Below are 25735 nucleotides of genomic sequence, written 5' to 3'. Positions count from 1 at the left end.
TGCTTCTGAACCACTATTTTTGCCTGTAACAACAGAAAGATTAACTTTGCATATATAGAGTTAAGCACAGTTTTGGAGGACTAAAAGCCTTTAATAGTTTTGCATTAACATAAATAATTCCCCAATAAAGGTCAGTTTAAGAATTTAGAATTTTGGGATTACACAGAAATGAAAAGTTTCAGTGGATCATATGGCAAATGACTCATATTAAAGAAACTCCACATCTCCACGGCTGGTGAAGACATTTACTTGCTTCCTAAAAACCATCAATCTACTGCCAACCAGTATTCAAAACAGTTCAAAATATTACAGTCTGAACAAGTCACAAAATCTGCATAGGCAAGACCACAACTGAAAAAAACCCTCTAAGTTATTTGTAAAACGAGACCTTTCAAAATGCCTTATGGCAACTCAAAACATGGAAGAGACATTTTGATAGCAAGCAAGAATTATTCCTAGGTGCTTTTTTACAAAAATAGTTCAATAGACTGTGGTTTACAACATCAATATTCCAACCAAGACCCTCTTGCTGACAAGTACAACCTCTGAACAAAAATGTCTAGTCCTACAACATATAGTCCATGTGCCTAAATCTCCACGTGTGTCTGTTTCCCACCAACTGAACTCATATGGTAGTTGATAATTAAAAATTCTGTACTTTTAGGAGATTCTAAATACTTCCTAACCTCATTTACTCTGTTATCTGCTGAGTGTGAAATACCAGGCTACTCCACAAGAAAAAGAAGAGTAATTCTTCAGGTAAAGTACTTTAGGTGAGGTTAGATGCTTAGCTTTATGTATTTATGTGTGCAAGCAACAATCTAGAATTTTCTGCTTTATTTTCAGAGTTAGGCAGCAGATCCAGCTCCACTGAAATCAGTGGGAACTGCAGGAGCTTAGTATCTTTGAAACACAGGCTTCTAATCAAATGTTTTTATTATCTACTTGCAACACTGATTTTCTTTGTTAACCAACAAAAGCTGTCTGAAATAGGAATCTCCAGTTCTCCTCAATTGCCTTCTAACGCAAGCTGATAGTATAATCACATCTTCACATATGTCCAGTTGATAGGAAGGCCTATCTAGGAAGGCCTAGATAACTTTCCTGAAGGACAAATTAGCAACAGATTTGAAAATTATTCTTATCCCACCATCATGCTGTTGTTTTTGTGTACTCTCAGCTTACTGAAAACAAAACAATAAAAGATTGTTTACTGCAGAGTGTCAGACTGTATTCTCAGAAGAATCCTTAACTCTTGGCTATTGGGAAATGTTTAGGAAAGTTAAAGCATGTGAATTAAAGATCTTAAGTTACTGCATAAAAGTACTATGTGCATTAACGTTAGTAAGTCTACAGACTCACAGCATCATACAGGCTGGAAAGCAACTCAGGATTTCTTCAATCCAACTTCCCACTAAAAACAGGATCAGCTCACTCAAGGCTTTATGCAAGTCTGGTCTTGAAAACCTCCAAGGATGGACACTGCACAACCTCCCTCAGCTTAATTATATCCATCATCATGGTTTTTTCTCCCCTATATCCAGTCAGAACCTCCTCAGCTTCAATTTATGACTCCTGTTTCTCAGGCTTTCACTGGGCATCTTAGCAAAAAGCCTTGTAGATTTTAGGTTAGGCATGCTCAAACCGTATCTCTTCTCCAAGCTGAACAAATCCACTTCTTTCAGCCACAAGGCATGTGCTCCCACCTTGGTGGCTCTCCACTAGGTTTATTGAAATTTATTAACGTCTTTCCTCTAATGAGGGGCACAAAGCTGGATGTGATATTCCAGTGATAGTCTAATGAGTGCCAAATAAAAGTGGATAATCACTTCCCTTGCTCTATTGCCTGCGCTACCACTGATACAGTCCTAGATACTGTTGGCCTTCACTGCTGCCATGTTGCCATACTGGCATACGTACACATTGCTGTTCCCCAGGCAGTTAGGCCCCAGCTTGAACAGTGGCAGTGGATTAAGTCCATCACAGGTGCAGGACTTCGCACTTCTGGCTGAATTTCATAGGGTTCCTGTCAGCCCATTCCTCCAGCCTGTCTCGATATGGCAGCTCTGCCCTCAAGCCTACCAACTGCACCCCCTACTTTGGCGTCACCTGCCAGTTTAAAGACTGTGCACTCCATCTCCTCCTCCAGGTCACTGACAAAGACATTTAACAGGACAAATCCTAAGATAGACCCCTGAGTAACTCCAGCTGTAACTAGTATTGAGGTAGAGTGTGAACAATTTTATCACACAAGGCAATCAGGTTGGTTGGGCTCAATATGCCCTACATCTATGCTAATTCACACTCACTATCTTCTCCTTCCTATTCACATAAAAAACTTCCAAGAGAACGTGCTGTATGATTTTCCTCATGATAGAAGTGATTCTGACTGTAGTTCCCAGACTGTCTGTCTGTCTTCTTTTGGAGACGGGCACAACGTATGCCTTTCTCCAGTAATTGAGGACCTCTCCTGGTCTCCACAGCCTTTCAAAGATGGTAAACAGCCTCGCAATGACATCATCCCACAATCTTGGATGCAGCCCATCCCATGGATTTGTATGTGACAAGACTTCTTAAGAGATTCATGAGTCACTCCTCTTTTACTAACTCATTCCTCTCCTCCTTGAACCCTGTATGTAGGAATGAGAACTTTTATTTTAAAGTCTTGGGAAAACCCTAGGTATCAGGAATGGCTTTTACAGAAACACAGGACAGACAAGTAAACATTAAGAAGGAAGGATGTTTTGGTGAGGTGAACAGGGACTTAGGGACAAATTTTCCATTCAAAGGGAAAAACCCAAGTAAGCACAGATGCACACATCAAACCAAAGCCTGACTGTGTATTTGTTTACCGTCTGGCTTCTTTGCTCATGGTTCTTCATTTGATGACAAGGGATTGCCAAGAACAGATGGGATCCACCAGACTAAGAGAGGGAAGGTCACCTTCACAAATGGACTTAGTAACTTGGTGAGGAAGCTGCTAAACGAGGCTTGTCACAGGGTGTGCTCCTCAGCCTAAAGGTGGGTTAGGAAACAGTGGAGGTATGATTGAGAAAAAGCTGCAGGGACAACATCCACATCCCCAGTTACAAAGAAGGGTATTCACAGACTTAACTCAAATGCCGGTGCTCTAACACAGAAGGGGAGTTGGAAGTTCGTACAGAGTCAGACAGCTGTGATGAGACTAGAAACACAGAGGCTTGGTGGGATAGTGCACAAATCCGATCAGATAGCACACATGATTGGAGAATGGTCATGGATAGGTACAACTTGGTTAGGAAGGACAAATATGGGAGAGGAAAAACTTGAGCTCTACATAAAGGGAGACCCCTGGCTGCAACAGACCAGAACCAGATATCAGTAAGGAACCAGAACCACAGATATCAGGAGACTCTGTGTATCCATCAGAGGAGAAATTAACACTGATGACTGGAGGGGAGGGATTGCTACAAACTGTCTGACCAAGAGTATAAAGTGGATAAGTTTTCCTATAAATAAGTCATAGAAGTGTCCCAGTCACTGGTCTACAGTCTTGTGGAGGATTTCTGCATGGATAGATTGCAATCATTGGCTGGAAGGTCAACATAGCGTTGTGCAAGTAATCCAGAAAGTTTCTGGACTGTGTTGATGATCACTTCCCAAATCAAACAGCACAGCAGCCAACCAAGGCCGATGCTCTATTGATCCACTCATCACAAACTATGAGAAATTGCTGGAGAATATGGCCACAGGTAGGAAATCTGGCTGCAGCAGCCATGAGGTGTGAGCAAGCTCAGGATCCAGAGGTAGGCTGGGAATGCAAACAACAGAACTATGACTCTGGGTTTCAGAAAAACAGATTGCAGTTTATTTAGGGAATTACTCAGCAGAATATTCTTGGAGACATGACGGGGAAAAGTGTCAAGGGAATTAGAAAATATTTTAAGTAAAATTTATTGAGACCTCAGGAACGAGCCCATCCCAGTATAAAGGAAGACCAGGTATTTCAACAGAAGGTCTACTTGGTTAAGCAAGGAACCCTTTAGCGAATTAAAAGGCAAAAGAACATACAAGAAATAGAAATAAAAGCAGGCAGCATAGAATTACCAAAGCACTGTTTGAGCATTTATGTCTAAAACCAGTGAGGGTCACAGAGGGTAACAAGAAGGGATTTTACAAGTATGGCAGCAACAAATGGAATTTCAGTGAGAGTGAAGACTTGATGAATGGGGGAGAAAACGTGATGAGTGACTACATGGAATAGACTGAAACACTCCACAGCTTTTCTTTCTTTGTGTGTCAGATTTCACTGGCGAAGCCAAGAGAAGCACATTGACTTCTCTTCAAAGGTTAGGGAATTACTTAGAGAATCTTTGAAGCCAAACGGGGTTCATTTCAGGGTGCTGAAATAGTTGGTCAATGTATTCATTAGGCTACTACCTATCACTTTAAAAAAAACATGGGGGTTGAAAGAGGTGCCTAACAAATAGTAGAAGGCTAACTCAGCTTTGACGAAATCAAGAAGGATCCAGGAAACCAGATTGTGCTTGACCAACCTGATTGACTCTATGACGAAACAATTAGTTAAACGATCAAAGGGAAGGTGGTGGGTGCAATACCATTCCACTGTAGCGAGGCTTCTGTTTTACAGCATTCTTATCTGTAAGCCAGGGAAGTACAGGCTGAGCAGACAGACAGACACATAAGCTGGATCACTAGACTCGAAGTGTATCAGTAATGGCTCCACACTTAGTTTGTGGTAGGTAATAAGTACTCCAGAGGTTAACTCTGGAGCCAATGCTGTTTAATATATTTATCAATAATCTGGATGGTGATAAAAAGTTCATCTTAAAGTCTGTGGATGATACTAAATTGGGGCTGTAGGGAGGTTCTACACTGTGTAGCGCAACCTTGGTGCTAGAGGGACTCTGGAGGAGTGAACCAACAGAAACCCCACAAAGTTCAACAAGGAGAAGTACAAAATTCTGCACCCAGGGCCAAATAAACCTGTGCATCAGCACAGGTTGGAAAAACACTGGGCTGACCAGGATCCCTCCTGCTGGAAAATGAAAACCAAATCAAATATAAGCCAACAGCATTCTGTCTTTGTGGATAAGGCGAACTGCATGGAAATTATGTTAGGAAGAATGTGGCCAGAACAAGAGAAATTGTTTCTCCCCCACCTCTATTTGGTCCTCCTGAGGCTGTGCCTGTGTTCGGTTTCAGGTGCTTTAGTTCAAGAAGGATGCTGGATGTCTTCTGCTGTTGTGGAGCTGATCAGAGGCATGCAGTGCATGGCCTACAAGGAGGGGTTGAGCGACTGTATCTGTTCAGTCTGGTGAGAAGGAAGCAAAGTATGTAGAGGAGGGGACAGACAGAACTGCAGTCTACAAGGGGCATTACAAACAGGGTATAACCAAACTTTCCTCAGGAGCAGTGAACGCTAAATCAAAAGGCAACTAACTGCTGTAAGCTACAGTGTGGAAAGTTCAGGCTGGATTGTAGGAGGGTGGTGCAACCCTGAAATTGGTACCCAGAGAGGTTGTGTGTTCTCCATCCCTAGAGACTTTAAAGAAAGCTAGACAAAGTCACAGCTGACCTAAACTGGTGATGGCAATAATCTTGCTTCAAGAAGTAGGTTGGACAAAATGATCTGCAACCAAAAGTTTTGTTCCTAAAGTAAATTGTTGGGGAAGTTCCTGAAAGACTTCAGTTTCAGATGGTAGCATTAGAAGCAAGGATTTATTATTGGTGTGGAGCTTTCTAACCAAGAATCCAAACATGCAGTCAGCACCAGCGTAAAGAATAAAAGCAATCCTTAAATCATTCAAATAGGGTTTGAAGTACTAATGCAGCAGTAAAAAATACCCATCACCATATTACATCCCTTCATCTTCAGTTTATGCATAAAACTGGCACAGAATATAAAACAGAGAAGAAAAAATAAAATTTAAAAGTTAATCCAACTTTCCCGTACTTCAAAATCTCTTCATGAGTTTAGGCTTGGATTGTATTTTCAAGAAAGTTTTGGAAGGAGAACAGTCCTTTCTATTCATTATAGCCTATTCATTCTCAGTGCATATCTTGGCATTCTATCCTCCTTACATCTCATACTCAAACTTTTATTATATTTGGTTATAATTTATTTCTAATTCATTAACTTATTCAGTCATGGCATAGGCAAGGAAGAATGTCTATCTGGCCAGAAGTAAGGACAGAAATTCAGAGGAGAAAACCTAAAGTGACAGCATGTACATTTTTCAGAAAGTTACCTTCAAGTAATAATTTTGCTTTCTTTTTTTTTTTTTTTCTTTTTTGTTGGGGACAGTTTGCTAAAATATTTTTCAGTTGATTTACAACACTGTTACAGTAATTATTTCTTGTTCTTAAAACAAATCCAATATTTTTGGCTACTTACTCAAAAATATGTGCCATTAGTGTCAACGAATGTCTGAGACTCACAGCTGGGCGACTGAAGTAGTACTGGACTGGAATTAGCATAATTCAACATGGGATCAAGTTCTTTTTCCTTCAAGAGTTTTTTGAAATGGACGTTTGCCAAATAAGAAATAAAAATGAAATATCAGTTCCAAACATAATTTTGAGGGAGGAAAAGAGGCAGGCTCTCTTTGCCTTCACTGAGCTGGGCTGTTAGGTTTATACCTTTTCACATAACCTGCCTTTTGAGTTACTTCTGTTGGCACCGTCACTTCCCCAAAATACGCTGAACAAATGTGGTTGCCCTTGCACCAGCAGTTTTCACCCAGCACACCTCTCTCTTTTCTATAGCAACAAAGCAACAATTAGGATTGGGTCTGAGGTTCAAATAGGCAATTCCTACCTCCTCCAGTACTGACACAATTATGAGCCCACCATCCTGCAAGGTCTGCTGATCTTTTCTAATGTCTCTTTTGGTTGCTCCTTGACCTAGCTCTGAACCAAAAGCAGTAGCTAATTCACACATCAAATGAGAGATGTTAAAATAAAGACAAATAAAAGAGCAAATCCAGGAAGATATGGAATATATAAGACAGAGCAGAATCATTACATCCTGTGTTATTTCTGAAGCACTAAAGAATTGTCAAAGCATTTTAATGTTTTTTTATGTTCTTTCCATTAGAATTTTATTACAGGCTTTATACATAGCTGGTGCCTGTCTTCAAGACAAGAGATGATTATTATATACATTAATGTGTTCTGTATGCACTAGTTCTTAGTAGACATTGATAAACACTTTCTACTCCTGTGTAATGTGGTGCACTAAAACAACTTAAGGAAGCAGGGTCTCAGGAAAGCTCCATCTCCAAGGCCTTAACATCCATCAGGATGCCTTAAATACTGCCAGATAGGCACTGGAGGGCTACTCAACTAACCGGAGGATTCTTCCTTTTCTACACTATTTTATCAATAACTAAAAGATGAGGACATTGTTATCAATCAGCAGTGAGATGTTACTTCAGACCATCCCACATTTAACCAGTAGCTCTGGAGATTGTGGAAAAGGTTAGGGAGAAAGTAAGCAGAAAAAATAAAATTAAAAAAAAATAGCCCTCAAAGCTCTAGAACAAAACAGCAAACTCCAAACAGCTGGCAAAGAGGAAAGCAGAGACTACCATGAGTAAACTAAACCACAATATCGAATGCAAGGCCTGATGATGAAGAGAAATACCTAGCTTATTTATTGTTGTGTGTCAGTACCCATGGGGTTAAATAGCATTTTGCTATAAAAAATGGCCATTTTGATCACAGTTAGGCTCAAAACAATATCTTGTTGGGTTTTCAGTATCTCCAAGGACTAAGACTCTACAACCTCTTGTCCTGTTCTTGTTCTGTCTTCTTTACTCCCCTCCACACCCCACACCCCCCAATCAGATAATTATACGCATTGATCAGATCCAAGCCTCAGCTTCTGCTTGCATGAAGGATGCTCCAGCCCAGTAATCATCATTATGGACCTTCACTGGACTCCGGTATGCACATGTTTATCTTGTATTGGGGCTCTCAGAACTGAATACAGAACTCCAGATTTGCCTCAGCATGGCTGAGCAGTGAGGAAGGATCACCTACCTCTAGCTGCTGGTAATGCTTTTCCTAATGCAGCCCAGGAGGCCATGGGTCATCTTTGCCATGAGGGAGCATTGCTGGCTCAGAGAACATCTACTTGTGCTAATTTCCCAAAAAAATGTATGGAGCTTTCTCCATCAGGCTGTCCTGTAGGCACGTCCATATTTATGTGCATATACATACTTAGGGGGCTCTCCTACTACTATGATATGTTGATTACAACATCTCTCCTGTCCACATCACCCTGAACCCTTTTCTTGCCAGCCCAGTCTACCACTTTCCTCACTTGATTGTGGGTCATCATCTCTCTCCCCTGTTGTTCCTTGTTTAAAGCTCTCTCACCAGGTTGGCCAGCTGGTGGAAATTATGCTTTTTGCCCCATTTGATGAGGTTGATCCCATCTCTTCCTAGATATCCTTGATCCTGGGAGCAGGTTTCTTGATCATAAGTTGAATCCCTGTTGTTGACACCAGCTATGCAACCAGTTGTTGACCCGCAGGATCTGTGTACTCTTCCTCAAGTCCTTTCTCCTCAGCTGCCCCAGTGGATTGACCGCCTGGGCTCCTACACCCTTGACCCTCACCCTCAGAGCCATGTAGTCATGACTAAGTGTCTTTCCTGACTAGATCAAGAGGAATCATTTATCTAGGCAGATAAAGTAAGACCACACTACACATTTCAACTGTGGTGAATTGGGTCTGAGACTACTAAGTACCCTTTTAATTAATTTTTTCTTGGTAAAATATGATGTGAAATGGATCCACAAATATGTCAGATAGGAAATATCTCTAAAATGCTGCTATAATAATTCTAAGAAAACAGATTATTTTTTTGTCACATGTGACATTTAGATTAGAAAATTATTATGAAGGCTCTCCATTTGGGAATAATAAGGTTACAATAACTGGCTGAAAAAATGTTATTCTTGTTGACAGAAAAGCCTTTTTCAGTTTAATTTACATTCAGACTTAATCACCTTAAAGCCAAAAATATTTCAAAATTCACTTCATGTCAGAAATGGAAAGAAAGGTTAATTTTGGAAAGATCATCATCAGAATTCAACATGACCTAGAACTGGGGCCTGAGCTTCCAAGGTCAGAGTGACTAGATGAACAAGCAATCTTAGAATTTGTGTAGGGGCTATCCTGAATCCAGAAATGATTTCATTCTTTATGAAAACCTTTGTTCTGTGCCTACAAACCCACCCAGGGAACCTCTTTCTGCAGCAGCTGAAAATTAGGAAGATCATAATGAGAGGGAGTAATTTTCTTCCTTTTCCTGTGCTTTTCTGAATTCACCACTTTGAGCATTACCCAACACCTCCCCAAACTCTGAAGGGGTCCTATTGATTTATGTTTAGGTTGTTTGAATTACAACATTGCGTAGGTTTTGAATTTTGCTCCAAGGCACAGTAAAGACTGATTTACGTTAAATAGAAATTATTCCTTTTGCATTGTTTAAGGTGTAGAATTCTATTGCTTGCAATATTTTTTTCATTCTATGTGTTCAACAATACAATAATACATCCCAAAATCCAAGAATGAAGTGAGGGGTGAAAGAGAAATCGAATTCTTTCAGGAGATTCCTTAACATTCTACAAGTGGATCCATTCAGCTCTATTAAGTAAGTAGCCTGCTGACAGGATTACTGTTTGAGTTGGGTTTCCATCAGAAAATCTATTGCTATTAAAATGGGATGAAAATGAAATGCACAATTGTTTTCCAGATTTATTTTGAAATGCAAGTTTGGATATACTTGTTGCCTAGGGGCGTTTTCCCTTTGAAATAAACAAAACCAGCAGGTCACTAATGAAGCATTCTGAATCAAGCATCTGTGACCACTTTGCTTCCATTTTTCTAATAAGTCAATGTTAATTAATGCATCCACGATTACACAATGCCAAAAGGTCTTCTACATTTACTCAAGTGACAGACAAGTGTGATGTCCTCAGACATCTGAAACATTTCACAAGGTGAGAGACTAGCAAAGCATACTTGGATTTCATTCTGATGCTCTTCTATTGTGTCTAATCTTCTGTCTATCAAAACATTGGAAAAACCTATTTGCACAGAAAACTTAAAAGATTATTTTCAGATGTGGTGAGAATTTTTCAGACCAAAGCCATGCAAACAGTAAATTATTCAGTTGTCCAGTCATACAGTGAATGCTGCAAGTCTTTATACAATTGATCCTAGCTGCAGTTTAAAGAGATCCATGGCCTCCTACCATCACTGAATGTGAAAGTCAGTAAAGGGAAAATTCTTCAATTTCTTCCAAAAGAATGAAAGAGCTCCATCAAGCACTGGAAGAGGAAGTGAACAAGAGTCTCAAGAAAAAAACCTGAAGAGCAGGCTAGATTTCTCCATATAAAGAAAGAAAACCTGGTAGGATTATGGACATACTGACTACATTTAACTGAAATTTTGTAGGTCCCTAGACTGATATTTTGCTGCTAGACTTTTTTTTTTTTTTTCCCCCTAATCATGATAAGAAAATAACATTAGAACATAACATTAGAGCAGCCATACTGGCTCATATCAAAGTTAGATTTCACCTTGGGCTAGGAGTATAGGCATTTTGATCTGATTTCAAGTGGTTACCTCTAGTGCTAGATTGGAAGAGATAATAACCTGTGGATTAACATACATTTTCTCAATGTGCTCATGTCTTTATGCAATTCCTATCATCTCTGGTTTGTTTCCCTTCTTCTAGTGAGCATCACAGGCAGAGAAGTAATTATACTTAGTTACTTTATGTACAAAGGCTCATCTCTCTCTTTGATTGCTTATGCAAACCCTCTGGCTACCTTTCCTGTTTCTTCAATAGTCCTGTTAAGATAAGGAAAATCAAAAAAGCACAGTTTCCCAAGCACAGATGCAGCACGGATTTAAACAGTGGAATAGCAATGTCCTGTTCTGTTTCTTTTTCCAGTTGCAATGGTTATTGAGGGGAAAGCTGCAGTCTATTTACTTTTCAATGGCTAGAGAGCCAGAAATGCTGGATCCATAGAACCGAATACTGTTAACAGTGAGATGGAAAAATCAACTCAGAATGCAGTTTATGAAGACTAAGATTATTCTTCTCCTATATGCATCAGTTTACATTTGTCTAAATAAAATCTGGATCTTGTTAACACTTTTTGGAAATCCAACAAGATCTCCATCATCCACTTGCTTGTTAATTTCTTCAAAGAACTCCAACTTATTCATGACGTATGACTTCCTCTTACAAAATGTATGCTCTTTACTGCTATGCCATGTTTATTCTCACCTCAGCCAATTCTTTTCTTTAGGTGATGTCCCATCAGTTTCCTTACAATTGTGCCCAGGCTTACTGGGCAGAAGTTCCACCCACCTTCTTAAAATGCAGCACAGTGTTTCCCATTTTGCTGATGCTGAGAAGGTTTCGGGTGAAAAGTCACCCACCTCAGTCAGCAATTCAGCTATTTCTATCATGAGTTTCTTTACAATTATGTTTCAAACCTTTGAGTAACCTCTGATCAGCATGAAATTTGAATGCAACAAATCCTTTAAAAATACAATAAAATATTATTTTCTTATTCCCGAAGAAACAATACATTTTCTTCAAAATTATAAACAGCTTATTGTCAGGCAGGCCTGACAAATTTCAGACCTGGTTTAATGACATTTTTAATGTCTGGTTTCTTGGGAACACTCCAGACAGGAAACATCTGGTTTGTCCCATTAGAAACTTAAGCCTTTGCTTCTAGATTAGCCTTATACAAGATATAATTTTCAGAAACTGAATATAGAAGATTTGCATTTATTCTGGGCTTTCTTTAATTGTATCAGGTACTGTACATTAATTGCAAGCACTGTGAGTGTGCCATTGTATTTCCCAATTGGGCTTATTTTTCTAATCTATAATTATTGTCATTTGAGCTTTTTAAATAGCATCAGTTGTACCCTGCAAAAATGTACCAGTTATATGTAATTGGCAGACTGCTAAAAGTCCTGATTTTGAACCAAGACTCAAGTGTGTAGGTAGTTTGTTAATAGGATAAGCAAGGGTGCCTTACCCCAGATATACCCTATCTAATTACAAGGCAGAGTAGGAATAGGAAGGAATAATGTAATGATATTCTTCCATACAGAAGGCAGTAGTCTACACATACTGGCAGCTTAGTTGGTGTGTAATTTTTTTTTATGGGTAAAGCAAAATTTTAAGAATTAACTTAAAATTAATAATAAAAGGGCTGCTTTACAGATATTTTCAAGGAGTCTTCCAAGTGTGAATAGTTACATAGGAAAGTTATAGAAGTATTTATTTGAAAATATTACAAGTAGACTGTCATGGAATGAGAAAAGACAGTCTCTAAAAGATCTCCAGAGACAAGACAAACTCATGTTTAATTTAATATGGGCCAAGTAGAAGGAGTGAGCTGGGAGAAGAAAAATCTTATTTGTTCAAATCTTTTATTGCATTTCAGACAGATATGAACAAGACAAAGCTCTATTTATCTAGCCAAAAGGTAAAAAAGTTGCATAATAGAACTTGATGTTGCCTTTATGTACAGATGTATACAAACAACTATCTGTCTCCAAGATTCTAGACAGAAAGATTCTGTTAGAAACAGGGGAAGCCTGAATGTAAAAAATAAAAGTGATGTGCATATCAGAGAGGATGTCTGCCACAGAATGATCAGAGAGAGCTAGAGGCATATGCAAAATGTGGTAAAGCTCTATATTAAGAATACTAAATTTGCACTAAGTCCAGAAAAACTCAACTTAGGGGCAGGTCTAGATTTTACCTTCTGAAGCTGGTGACTCTGGGTTATAGACAGTAGCTAAATTAATGTTTGCAAATGCTGTTAAGCCCATAGATGAGGTAACAAGGAAAGCATGATGGGAATTCAGGACAGAATGCTGTGGATGAAAACATTGAAAAGGAGTATCCTGTAAAGAATATGCTGATGGGTAAGGAGAAAAGAACAGATGCAAGGAAACTGTACTAGACCATCCATCTTTTCCATTATTTTAGCCATTCAATTAGACAATTTCATCATTTAGATGAACAACAATAATACATTTAAAAAAAAAACAGAAACTTTTTTGCACTCTTGTGGTATTTGCCCAAATACTTTCTGCAGTGGAAGGACTCCACTGAGTTAAGCAGGCACTGTCCTGCCCTCTCAAATCTGACAAATATAGGGCAAATATACTTTTGCCCTATCATGCTCTCAAAAGGCAACTTACCTGAGTCTAATTAGCACATCAAACTACTGTTAGCACTAATTAACTAGTAAATCAGCAAATGGTTAACTAATTAACATATCGGTGCTTCCCAGAGTCAATTAATTGGTTATTTTAGTTTCAGTAAATATCCTTACCAAGTAGAGTGAGGCAAGTGTACAATGCTTTAGAAACACATTTCTTATTTGAAAATGAGATGTAATAGAGCTATACTTCCAGAAACAGCCTTGTTTGAAAATCAGAAAACAACGAAAAAAGCCTGTTTTTATCATGAAGTTAACTCTTTTTTGATGCCTAAAGTAATATGTGGTTCTAGTCATTAAATTGCTTTCTTTAATCCAGCAGACTTGGCTTAAACTGTGAATCAACTGCTCAGAGTCCATTTTATTCAGTGCATAGAGGTGTTTAGTTGAGGAAGACCAAAGTTTCAAATGTTTCCTTAGCTGTATTTCTTAGTTAAGAGGAGGAAAAATGGTACTCTGGCTCTGCTCTTCAGTTTTCATTTTTTTCTCACAACTTGTATTCTGGAATGTGTAAAGGAAGTTTGTCTTATGCTATAATTACTTTCCTAAAGTAGTAAATTTTACTTCTTAGGTGCGCTAAGAAATTATTTTTAAACTGTTCTGTTTTCTTGAGAAGACTATACTTATATTTAGGCAGCAGGTATTTTCTGTATATGAAATGAAAATGTGTTTTATACATATCTAGTTCCAAAGCTCACAGGTCATGTGCTTACACAAGTGGAATAGGGTTTTTTCCTAAGGCAATAAATGTTTCGCTATTCCTGTGAAATATGTTTTATTATTTTATACTGTTAGGCATTAGCATCTGTATTTTACTAAAATATAAAAATTAAATCTTGTTTCTTTTGCAAATAGAGGGCAGAGGAACCAAAGGATTAACGCTGCACAAATGCAATCATAACTCAGTACCCTACTGTTGACAGAGCAAGGTGCTCCAAAGATGTTTCTGATAAGGAGAGTTTTGATTCATTCACCTAGCTAATGGTTGCAGTAGCTGAAGGCACTGCCCTTGACTTTGTATCGCCATCCCTCTGCTGCAGCTCACTGCCTCGGCAGCTACATGATACCAGAACCTGGCAACTTTTAGCTGCCTCACCACATACTCAGCTCACATCTCCTTAGCTCACCCTTTCCTCCACCTTCAATTCAATACCAAGATTTCAAATTCTGCACTGAAGTGACCAGCGTGCACACATAAGCTCTCTCTCTTGTGCCAGCTCTGCTGTGTGGGTGGTAGTCTTCAACTAAAGATTACCAATACCTAGGATGACTCTACCTTAACTTTTCCTAGATTAGCCACAGTCATTTACCAACCCCCCTGCTTGCTGCTTATATTCTTTCAACATTCTTTCCTAAGGCTGAAATTTTTCATGACTGGAAAAAAAAAAAGAACTTGAGTTTGCATTAAGATAGTTAGAATATATGCTAAAAATCTGTCAGTCTTCCTGCTTTCATTAATGATGGCTATCAGCTAGAATCCAGGATATTGTTGTATAGCAGAGATGCATATTTTTTCTCTCTCACTTAGAAATACCTATGGCATATTGGCAAGACTGACTAAAAAAGGGTTAGGGCAGCAAACAGGTATGTGTTTTACATACATGACTCCAGTTTTCATTCTAACCAAGAATAACTTAGAAGATTTCTGGTAAACAAAAATAATTATCTGAATTAAAATGAATAGGGTTTAGTATTTAATCCTAAATATAATTTAGTTTTGCAACAAACAGTACAGATTATAAGAGAATTTTTCTGCTGCCTTTGAAAGTACTTCCAGCAGCAGGTGAATTTCAGATGTGTTACTTGTCTAACAAATGACTAACATCACATTCCAGAGCATTTCTATGTTTTTTAGAGTTCCTTTTCCACTCTCACCTATTATAACCTTGTTTAACATAGGAAGTACCGTCAAATTGTAGTATCAGTGAGATGACTATCAGCTAAAAATGAATCTGATTGCAATAGAAATAAACGAACTTCAATAAATCACAGTAATGTGCAGACTGACCTGTCCAGTAATAGGTTAGGTGCAAATAAAAGCTTTCCTGGGTGTTCCATGGAGCGCCAGACTAAGCCAATCATCAGTATCTCTAACCAGGCACATTCCAGTAGATGGACCTGATCATGGAGTGTTAAATCCACAAATCCTGAAAGAGTAAATAGGAGACAGTAAAAAAACCCTCTAGTTTTGTAAGTAGAACAGCATTATTCAAGAGAATCAGGTTAAAAAGTGCATTGGAGCTGTATAACCAAAAAGAAGAAGCGATAAAACAGGCATTTGTTCTCTTCACATTCGAGCTAGTTTTGTCTATCGTTAGGTCCACTTTGGTTCCATCCTACAGAACAGTCAGCACTTTCCAGCCCCCTGGTTGTGTCCTGGCTGTACCCTGCCCCAAAAGCAGGGCAAGAGCCAGGTGAGCATCTCCATCCCCATACCTGTTGCTACTAGCCTGGGAAGAAAGGGGCAACTGTTTGCTCCAGTGCCACGCTGCCTGGGGCATGATGGAGGGAAAATGGAAAACAGAAAAATCCTCATAAAATGAAATGATAGCTGTAATCACCTAATCCTAGACCACTTTTCCTGGTGGAATGCTGGTTTACAGATTTGTGAACAATTCACCATACTGCAGGAGCTGTATCTGTGTGGAAGAGGGCCCAATACAGCATTTCAAACTAAGTAGGGAGCAGATGCTGATCACTGCACAATCACAATTCACTGATGAACTACTTGTTTATATTTCTATTGGGCTATAGCACCTGGAGGAATGAGGTGAACCTGTATTACTCTGTATTTAAACAATGCTAGCAACAATGAATGCAAAATGAAGAGATTGCTTCTAACAATACTAAAATATGAATATGAAAGAATAATGATGAAGGTAGATATAAAAGCATAATGACAGTGGTCATTCTTGTGTTCATTCTCTATTTGAGATTCTCACTTTTCATAAATGTTAATTTCAATCCAAAGATACAAGTGAAGGAGAGATTGCATAATACGGTTTATTAGATCCTAGCAGAACGTATTCTTTCAAATTAACATGAACTTCCTAAAACAAAATATGTAGAAGTTCCCTTAAAATACACTTTATCTTTTTATTCAGTGTTTCTTTTACTCAGTGTTATGAATGAACCACTTCATTGAACTTTGCCTTTTTTCTTTTTTTTTTTTCACAAGTGTAATTGATTCATATTAGTCTTCAGAATACCAGTGATAGGGTAAACTACCTTACCAGCCCAGTAAAGGGCAGTGATTTTGCTTCTGTGTTGTGTCCTCACTACAGACATATACCAAGTCAGTACTTAGAAAATGTTGTTATGTTCTACAAAACATTTGTTAATACAATTATTTTTAATTGAAACATCTGAGAGAGCTAATCTGTCTGTTCATAGAGAATCATTCAAAAACAAGGAAACAGCTTTGGCATGTCTGAAATAAAACTCATCTACCAATCATTAGGAGTGAATTTAGACAGTTTCAGTACCTGCTATTTTTATGAAAGTGGTAACTATTAGGAAAAAAATTGTCTTTTTCTGTATTTTTCCATATTACCAAATGCAAAAATTACTTTCAGACTTCACAGACTGATGGAATGGCATTTGCATGAGCCACCAAACAGCCTGAAACAATAGAGCTGAAACTTAAAAGAGCAACATTCTTAACTACAGTGTTGATTGCGGCACTCAAGAATGAAACTGGCAGAAAGAAACTGCTGTCTCTATATGGAGAACAAACAATAAACATAATGTTTTCTGTTAAGTATTCCCTTGGTACGTATGATACATAATAATATAGTGGTTTTATATATGCTTGAAGAGTACCGCAGCAATGCAGGGACACAAGTCCCCATGTGCTGTTTGAAGTTTGCAATCAGTGCAATACAAGTCAGTTACATTGCCATCATTCCGTGTGGCTGCACACTATTCTGTAGCAGATTGCTTTGATTGTTGCAGGAAAAAATGAGCTTATTACAACTGTGGTGATTCACTTTCCTGTAAAACTCTGCTCATTCTACAATATTCTGGATGTCAAAATGCTTTGCTTTGTTCTCCACAGTCTCGATCTTTATTTTTACTACACCTATTCCTAAAGCCCTTTTCATTCCCACCTTTTTGTTAGCTCTATTTGTCCACATCCCTGCACATGAAATTTCAGATTGCACTGAGGCTAAGTAATCTTTACAAAAACTAAACAGAGAAATTAAAAAAGAAAGCTAATAAAGTACCTCAGTTGTATTGCAAAGGAGGGCTATTTTGTTAGCCTGCTCTGAGAATAGAAATACACTGCTCAACAATGTTAACATCCTTTAAGTACCTGAACTTGAACACTTTGAATTAAAAAGTCCTACAAGGATTGGCCAAGAAAATTATTGCTGTCTGGAATATTAACTCTGATTTCAATGAGGCTAAGGAAGTTCCAAAAAACTAGGATTAAAGAGAAAACTGATTGTGACTCCATGGTTTAAAACATTGAATTATCTGTTAGCCTGATATCTACAAAACAGCTAACACAAACCTTGATTAATGCAGGTTTAAAAGTCTGTAATATAATAATACACATAAACAGTAATTCATAAAATATGTATCAAATAACCTTGGTTATTTGGTGGCTTTTTAGGTGACGTTGTAAGTTTAGTTGATAAAAATAGTTTTGATGAACCAGACTTCCACAAGACATTTGGTTTTGTATAAACATGCAACAAATTAACTGAATTAAAATATTTTAAATGACACATCTCAGCATGTAATGCTGCTCTATTTCTAAAGGAATGGCATACCATTTACTTCTTTACTTTAGACCAGCTGTTAATAATGATATGGAAAAAAAAGAAATCATGATTCAGATGTCATGATGGCATGTGGGAAATAATGCAAAAAGCAGGTTGAATATGTGAGCAATCTAAATCACTCACTAGCTTAATCATAAAAATACAGACAAATGTTTGAAACCAAGAACATTAAGCATATATACAAGGTGGAAACTATAGCAGCTATGAAGACAAGTTGGAAACAATGAAGAAGAATGAGTCCAGTTTGAACTTGCAGTGGGAAGCTACCTCTAATAAGGCTGAGAGAGTAAGAAAGTTAAATTACCTCTGCGTTACCTGAATCTGGTAACCAATCTTCAAGCAGGATGAGAAGTTGGACAGAATGGTAAAGAAACATCAAAATTAATACAGCATGGAAAAACATGCCTTCTAAAGAGGAAGAAGAGGACTTTAGTTACTCTTTGTGAGGCTAAATAGGTTAAAGGACTGCAATGAGTAAATATCTAAAGAAAAAGAGAATGGCATTACAGAAGGTAATGGCATAACATAAAGAAGCTCATGGTAGAAGCTAAACACGCTCCAAGTCAGACTACAAATGAGGGGTCATTGTTAACAAAAAAAAGTAGTTACCTAAATGACATACTAAGTTTCCATGAATTTGCTATCACTAGAAACATTAATCAACAACTAATTATTATTTTTAAGACTTACTCTCGTTCAAGCAAGCTAATTCTGAATAATGTTACAGAAAGTTAAACTAGATTATGAATAAATCATTAGTCACTTCATCAGAGCAAGCTGCACTAATGTTGCTAAAATTATGTGTAGATGTGCACTGCATTCTCAAATATCAGTGTTCTTTTAATGCTGGTGAGTTTTGAAAGAAAAAGTATTTTTGAATTCTAAATGTTTGGTTATTGTACTTTAAGGAAAAAGGAAGACCTTCACTGTTGATAAATGAATTAATTGCAGTTTACTGATAAAACCTACATCTGATTCCCCACACCAGACTGACCAATTGCTTGACTTTATGAAACATATCAAAATCCTTGCGTGCCCAAAGTATACAGGATCTAGACTGCCATTAAGCCATTCATACATCATATGCTTTGCAGGAGAAAGAACTTTCAGAATGAGAGCCATGGCTGGATCATCCCTTTTTCATATACAGATAAATTAACTATATTTGAGTGATTGCAACACAGAAGACAATAACTGTTCCACAAACTCTTGTATATATATGGCAATCTCAACTTCTGAAAAGCCAGAAAGGTCTTCTGAGCACTCAGCTAAGAGTAGGTAGAAAATAAATTTGTTATGTGTAGAACACAAAACAGTAATGTTCAAACTAAACTGGTTATCCTTTCTGATAGAAAGCAGCAGTATGTACTGTATCAGTAACAATGCAATACAAATCTCTCTCCTCCAGACAATAAGACACCGTGAAGCAGCAGTGGGTCCATGGAGAAAAAGCTATAAAAAGCCCTATTTTGGCAAACATGACTCTCTAGAGGTGACATTAGACTTGGGAATCCAAAATTGTATGACCCTACTCTCCTAAAAAAGGAAGGCAGCAACCATCTACAACAGGTATAAGCAAGTTTCTTTGTAAACTGGGAATTTGGGCAGTTGCCTAAAGGGAATGGTTGTCGTGAAAGAACACAAGGACTGCTAGAAGTAGTATTAGATAAAACATAGACCCTGACAACAACAGAGAAGTGGTTTATGTGCAAGATGGTCTGCTTATAGTAAGGAACAAAATAAAGCTTAGATGGTTTTCATCTTATTGCTACTGTAACATAGGTTGTGAACCCTGCAGTCCTCTGAAATAACTAACAACAACATATATGTCAAATTTTACCAATCATATATTTTTAAAGTAATACATTCATCATTTATCTTAGTGACTTTTGACCTAATAAGTAGATTTCTATTTTATCAGAAATTATTTCTCTAGCAATTAACTTTCCCTGAGACCAAATATCCAGTGTCATTGCAGATGCAATCCTAAAACAGGAAATCCTCCAGTGGGTACTTAATGTTATTTAAGGATCATTTAATTATCATCATTTTACAGCTTCTACTAATATTCTTAAGACACAGCTACAAGGTGTCCAGACTATTCCTCTTCTCAATACAAATGATAAAGCAGTCTTCTTTTTCATCTGATCCATATGTTCATACCATACGTCTTAATTACCACAGTGGGTACCTGAAATATAAATTTCAGCCAATATTTGCATGACAATAAACAGCATTATGCTACAGAGAATGACTCTGTCTCCAGGTGCTTTGAAGGAAAGTAAAGAAAAAGCAGTAAAAAGTTTTAAAAGCAATAGCAAAACTCCATCTAGCAAAATATCCCATTTACAACAGCAATTGATACCAGATGGTTATGGGAAAACATACAGCAGGACAAACATATGCTTTTACAGAAAGCGTTCTCAGGCTCCAGTGGTATGTGGCTCAGGGACTTTTAGAGCCAAAGATGGTCTTTTTGTGCTTAATGTCCCTTAATGTTTTTTGTCCCAAGTTTGTCCATATGCTTTTTGGACCTACTTAGTCATTTAATCCACTTCAGGTTTTTTATATACTCTGGAAATAGTACTCTCCAGTAAGAAGTTTCACACTCTGAGTTAATTCTAGAAAAACTACAATCTCCTGTTGTTCTGGAAAAAAATCTCTTATTTCCATTTGATGCACCTAATTATTGTATTGGAAGACACCATCATTTCCTATGTCATCATCTCACTCCTAATCTTCTCTTTTTCCAAATATTTTTAGCATATTCAATCATTCCTCACCTAAAAGTCATCCTGTTCACCTTTGAACTCACTTTGTCCTTCTTGGAGCATTTTCCAGTTCAACTATATCCTTTCAGACAGTAAGCTAGGACTGCATAGTTTCTCAGTTTCCCTTGTCTTCATTACCTTAGTCAACAATGTAATCCATATTTTTAATGACAGTTAGTCATGCCTTTTTTTTCAGCTAACTTATGAGTATGCTGAACAACATAGGCCTAACTATTGAACTGCAGAGGTTATTTCTTTCCTAAACACACTGCCTGCTTGTCTGGAATGTCTTTAACTTGACAGCAACAGAATATTTTATAATATCCCCTGTAGCAAAAAAATATCAGATGTTATACTACACAAAAATATTCTGGGAAATCAGAACATTCCTACATCGTATGTCTCAAATTTGCACAGATGAACCACTATTTTTTTCTGTCTTAATGCACTGTTTTGAAAAGTGGCAACAACCACAGCAAAAGGCTGTTATTTACAACTCAATACAGTATGTCAGCTATGCAATGGTCATGTAGGCCACATGCAGAAAAAACCATTAATTAGGTTGGTAAAGACAGCAGGGAAGCAGTGGTGAGTGCTACAACCTAATAGCTAGCAACCATTCAACAAAGCAACCAAATTAAAAGAGGTTTATATAGACAAAAATATCTAAGTAGATTGAATGGACAAACAGAAAAATAATTCCTACAGCAAGCTCTGTTCTCAAGAAACAGCCAGAAAGAGGAAAACCAGCATCTGTTTCTCTTAACCTAAAGCAAGTTGGAGGGCCAATAGCTCAGTCACCACTGTTTGATCAATGCACAAGATATCTGCTTGCTGTAGTGCTACAAGCTCGGTTCCCAGCCTCTTCACTTCAAGCAGAGAAGTGAGACAGCATCTACGCATTTATCTAGCACGTAAGATGACATTTTGGTCTCAACTTAAATGGATCACTCAGCCTCCTCAACTCTTAAGGCTAAGCCCTGAAAACTCTTAGCTAAAAGGTAGATGAAAGCTAAGAAGTGGCTAAAACTCGCACCTTGACTATAGCCTTGTCTGTACACAGCAACAGCAGGGCAAAACAGAGGTCAAGGACAAGTGAATCAGAGAATCACAAGCACTGTTTTTTCCATTAGTCTCAGTATTCACACAGATATTTCTATAATGCTACTTATTCCTACTTCTTTCCACAGGTTTTCATAAAATAATATAAGAAACTTTTATTAAGTTTTCTTCTGAGGGCACTTAAATTATTGGCTTAGTTGTTTACACAACTCCAGTGTTTTAAATCAAGACCTATTTTGAAGATCTAATGTTTGAATGTATAAAATACATTTTCAATCCAAACATTTTGCTAAAAAAAGGAGTCTCATACTTTCATTTTTTTATAAAGGGACATTACTTTTGTTTCTGTAAGTGGGATCGGAAAAAAATTAGCTGCGAATTCCTGAGTTTTAGGGAGGAAAATCTGAAAGGTAAACAGCGCAAGTGGCACACTTGTAAGAGCCTCTAAATACTCTGTCTGCTTTTTCAGAATTCTCTCTTTTTGCTGCCTGTGTAACTATAATATAACAGAATATCAATCCAAACTTATACACTGTCTCCTCTAAGTCTAAACAGTCTGTCAGAAACAAAATGAGATGAGATCAGAGAGAACAGCATCTGCTCTTAATTACTGTTAATTCCTTTTTTACTTCATATTTGCCGTTTTCAGCTCTAATGGTTCTAAACTTCTTTCTGAAAAATAACAATTACAATTTACAGGCATAAACGTAATGTGAATTAGGGATGTTTGGGGTTTGGGGAAAAAAACCCAAAAACTCAGAAGGACCATGAGGCCCCACTTTCACAGCCTGTGTTCATACTGAAGGTCAAGATCAAGCCAGCTTTTGCCCTTCTCCGCAGGAGGTTTCTGTCCTCCCTGAGCTCACCTTAGGAGACCTGCCTCATGGTTCAATAGGTGTACCACCCCTGCCAGACTCCCCACCTGAAGCTGTCCCCTGGAGTGGGATGCCGCAGGGGTGTCACATTCTTCACTTTTATTTCAGGTCCCATGTCTAGGACCTGGTCTGTTCTGCTTCTCCCTAAAAGCTGCAGTGTGATGATTCCAAAATGTGTTTCTCAGGTAAATGAGAACAATTTTGACTGTCTTCCAGGAATATAGAAAGTTAGCATGACTTCACTCAATGCTTTCCACTTGCACAAAAAGTGCATACTTTTTCAGACCTGTTCATTCTATATCTTTTCAGGATGAGGAGACAAAAACGATCCTGAGGCTATTCCTGGTCCAAATAACCAATGCCTTGTTCAGGACAGGAATCTCTCCTTCCCTCTTCAGGTACACACCAGCCTAAGCTACCACTGAATGTCTCTTGCATACATCAGATCTAATAAACACTGTCCTATTTCAAATTTCCTATACCAAAGCAGCTTGTAAGGAAGTTAGCCACGTGGAAGCAGATCTACTCAAAGTCAATATCTCACACCAACACAATCTGGATTTAGGGCTGTGGGAACGCTTCAGGGGTAGTGACAGGTAAGCACCACTGGTCAGACATACATTGTCTCCTCCTGACAAACCCTGGCCACATTTTTATGAAATGAAATACTGCTGGCTTGCCCAGGAGCGACATCAGTAGGCCACAGCAGGGCAGCAGCTTGGCCGGCACTGCTCCGGGGAGGGGGGGCCCGCGGCGTGCCCCGGCAGGGCAGGGGGACACCCAGCCTGGGAGCTGACCCCTAGCTCGGAGCTCTTGTGAGCGCTGGGGACAGTTGGGTTTCTCACTGAGCAGCAGCTCGAGCAAATCATTCTGCAGGATTTGATTGCTTGGGAAAATCTGTCCTACGGTGGTGGGTGGCCAGGCCATGTGCCCAAAACCCAAAGGAGGTTCCTTCCTCACCCGGCGCTCCCTGGCGGGGCGCAGCTTGGCGGGGTGGCCAGCTGTGCTGCGCTGTAGCTCCGGCCGCGGCTGTCACACAGCACAGGCAGACCCACGCCGAGTACTTTTGTGCCCTGCCTTTCCTTGCATGTGTAACTGCGTCTGCCTTGACTAAACCACAGGTTTTTATTTTGCAACTGTTTCACTTAGTTAACCAAAGATTATTCCAGAAAGTGCATTAGCAGTACCAGTTAACACAAATACATTGAGGCCTTCCATCAGGGAACATAATAAAAGTAATCAGCACTCACATAGCACTTTACATTTTCAAAGGGCAATAAAGCTATTAAGTATTATTAAATGTATTTTATAGATAGAACACAGAGAGGTTAAGTGCCTCATCCAGGAGGAGGCAGGATTAGAACGGAGGTGTGGCAGCTCTCAGCGCACTCGCTAGTCCTTTCAGCCACAAAAAGTCCTTGGGGTGGAGAAGCCTCCTTGAACTCAAGTGCAAGTTGTGTCTCTTGCAAATCAGTAAAAGGCAAAAAAGACCCTGAAGCAACTGAACTTTCCTCAAAGAGAAAAAGGAAAGAAAGCCTTACCCAGTTAGAGTTGGGGGGGCGGATTGTTTAGCGTGTGAGCAGAAAACCTGGATGCAGGGAAGTAAACAAGAATTAATTCTTAATTGGTTTTAAAACAGTCACTACTCTAGGCAAGGTAAAAAAATCCTAGGCCTAAGCTTTCTTCCCCTCTAAACAAGCACTTTTGGAAGTTATTAAGATAACAACAAATCTTACTGCTAATAATAATTATAACGATAACAACAACAGCAACTACTGTATAAGATTATTGATAGGGAAGGCTGACTGCCAGTTTGCTAGCGAAAGTTTATCATACTGTTTTCATAAAGCAAGAAGGGAGACATATACATATTTTCTGTACAAAAACCCAAGCACTTCAAATAATTAAAAAAAAAAAAAAGTTCATTATTACAGAACAAAACCCTTTAGCAGTTGTTTAAAGCATGTTAATTATCATTCATCTCTGGGCTGTAACGCAGAGGTCTGAGACTCAGGCTACACTTTGATAACAGTAAGATGCTACTTTTTGGTTCTTTTACCACTGAGAGCTGTGCTACTTCTAAGGGAGTTCAGGCTTGCAAATAAAATACACAGGACATCGCATTCTGAGAATGGGACGACAGCAGCAGCCATTCCCAGTGATCTTAAGTGTAGGAATGGACTGTCAGCTGCATGTGAAAGCCTTTCTTTTGAAGGGCATGCCCTGAATCTTTCCCTGCACAGGTGAAGAAGGATACTATGCAAAATGCATTAGTTGCTAACCAAAATACTGTCTCTGCAACAGTTAATTACATTACGCCAAATTTATGCCAGTATGCAGGCTGTTTGCAAGTAGGTTTGAGGTTTGTTTTTTTTTTTAATTTGTCATTTTTGTAAGAGGTCACCACTATGCAAAATGTTTCCCATCAAAAGCAGATCCAGCTAAAATCATTCATGGGGCTGGTTATGCATTCTTGCCTGACTTTTACAAACTCAGAAGACACTCTCATAAATACAAGCTGTCCTCCCTACCTCATTCTTTCCCCTCCTTCCCCTCCCCACCCCACCAGGGCTGCTATTCTCTTGGTCTGTTCTGTTGGTTTAAGTGTTCAGCCAACTGATGAAATAACCCGGCAGAAGGAGGAGCGTGAAAGCTGAGCAATGGGCAGCTAGGGAGCACCAGCCACCTCAGATGGTTTATGCTTTGTGTAAACCTGCCCCGGGACTTGAGGTCATGTGCAGCAAGACTTGGATTTTTTTGTATGTTCAGCTGCACCCAAGAGACCATGAGGTTTTCAGCATTTACTTGACCTCCTTACTAAAGTACCAGGCTATGCTCCAATCACAACCTAAATCAACCGTAAGCAAGGGATAGTTATGTGGCTCTTGAGAAAAATTGTTTGAGGCAATAGGTCTCTTTAGGTAATCACTTTTTAAGCAATCATAGATTTTAAGCAAA

General features: G+C 38.6%; 1 protein-coding gene across 2 annotated transcripts in view; it reads right to left on the bottom strand.

Moving 5' to 3' along the window:
• The window catches only part of ESR1 (estrogen receptor 1), a 193574-nt gene that overhangs the window by 12514 nt on the left and 155325 nt on the right, over positions 1-25735 (bottom strand). For both annotated transcript variants that reach the window (XM_056344214.1, XM_056344215.1), the window contains one exon: positions 15288-15426. In XM_056344214.1, the coding sequence (XP_056200189.1) occupies positions 15288-15426 (139 nt within the window). The remainder of the gene's footprint in view (positions 1-15287; positions 15427-25735) is intronic.

The sequence above is a fragment of the Falco biarmicus genome, chromosome 6 (assembly GCF_023638135.1).
Source record: "Falco biarmicus isolate bFalBia1 chromosome 6, bFalBia1.pri, whole genome shotgun sequence".
Taxonomy (NCBI): Eukaryota; Metazoa; Chordata; class Aves; order Falconiformes; family Falconidae; genus Falco; species Falco biarmicus.
This window is presented reverse-complemented; position numbering and strand designations above follow the sequence as displayed.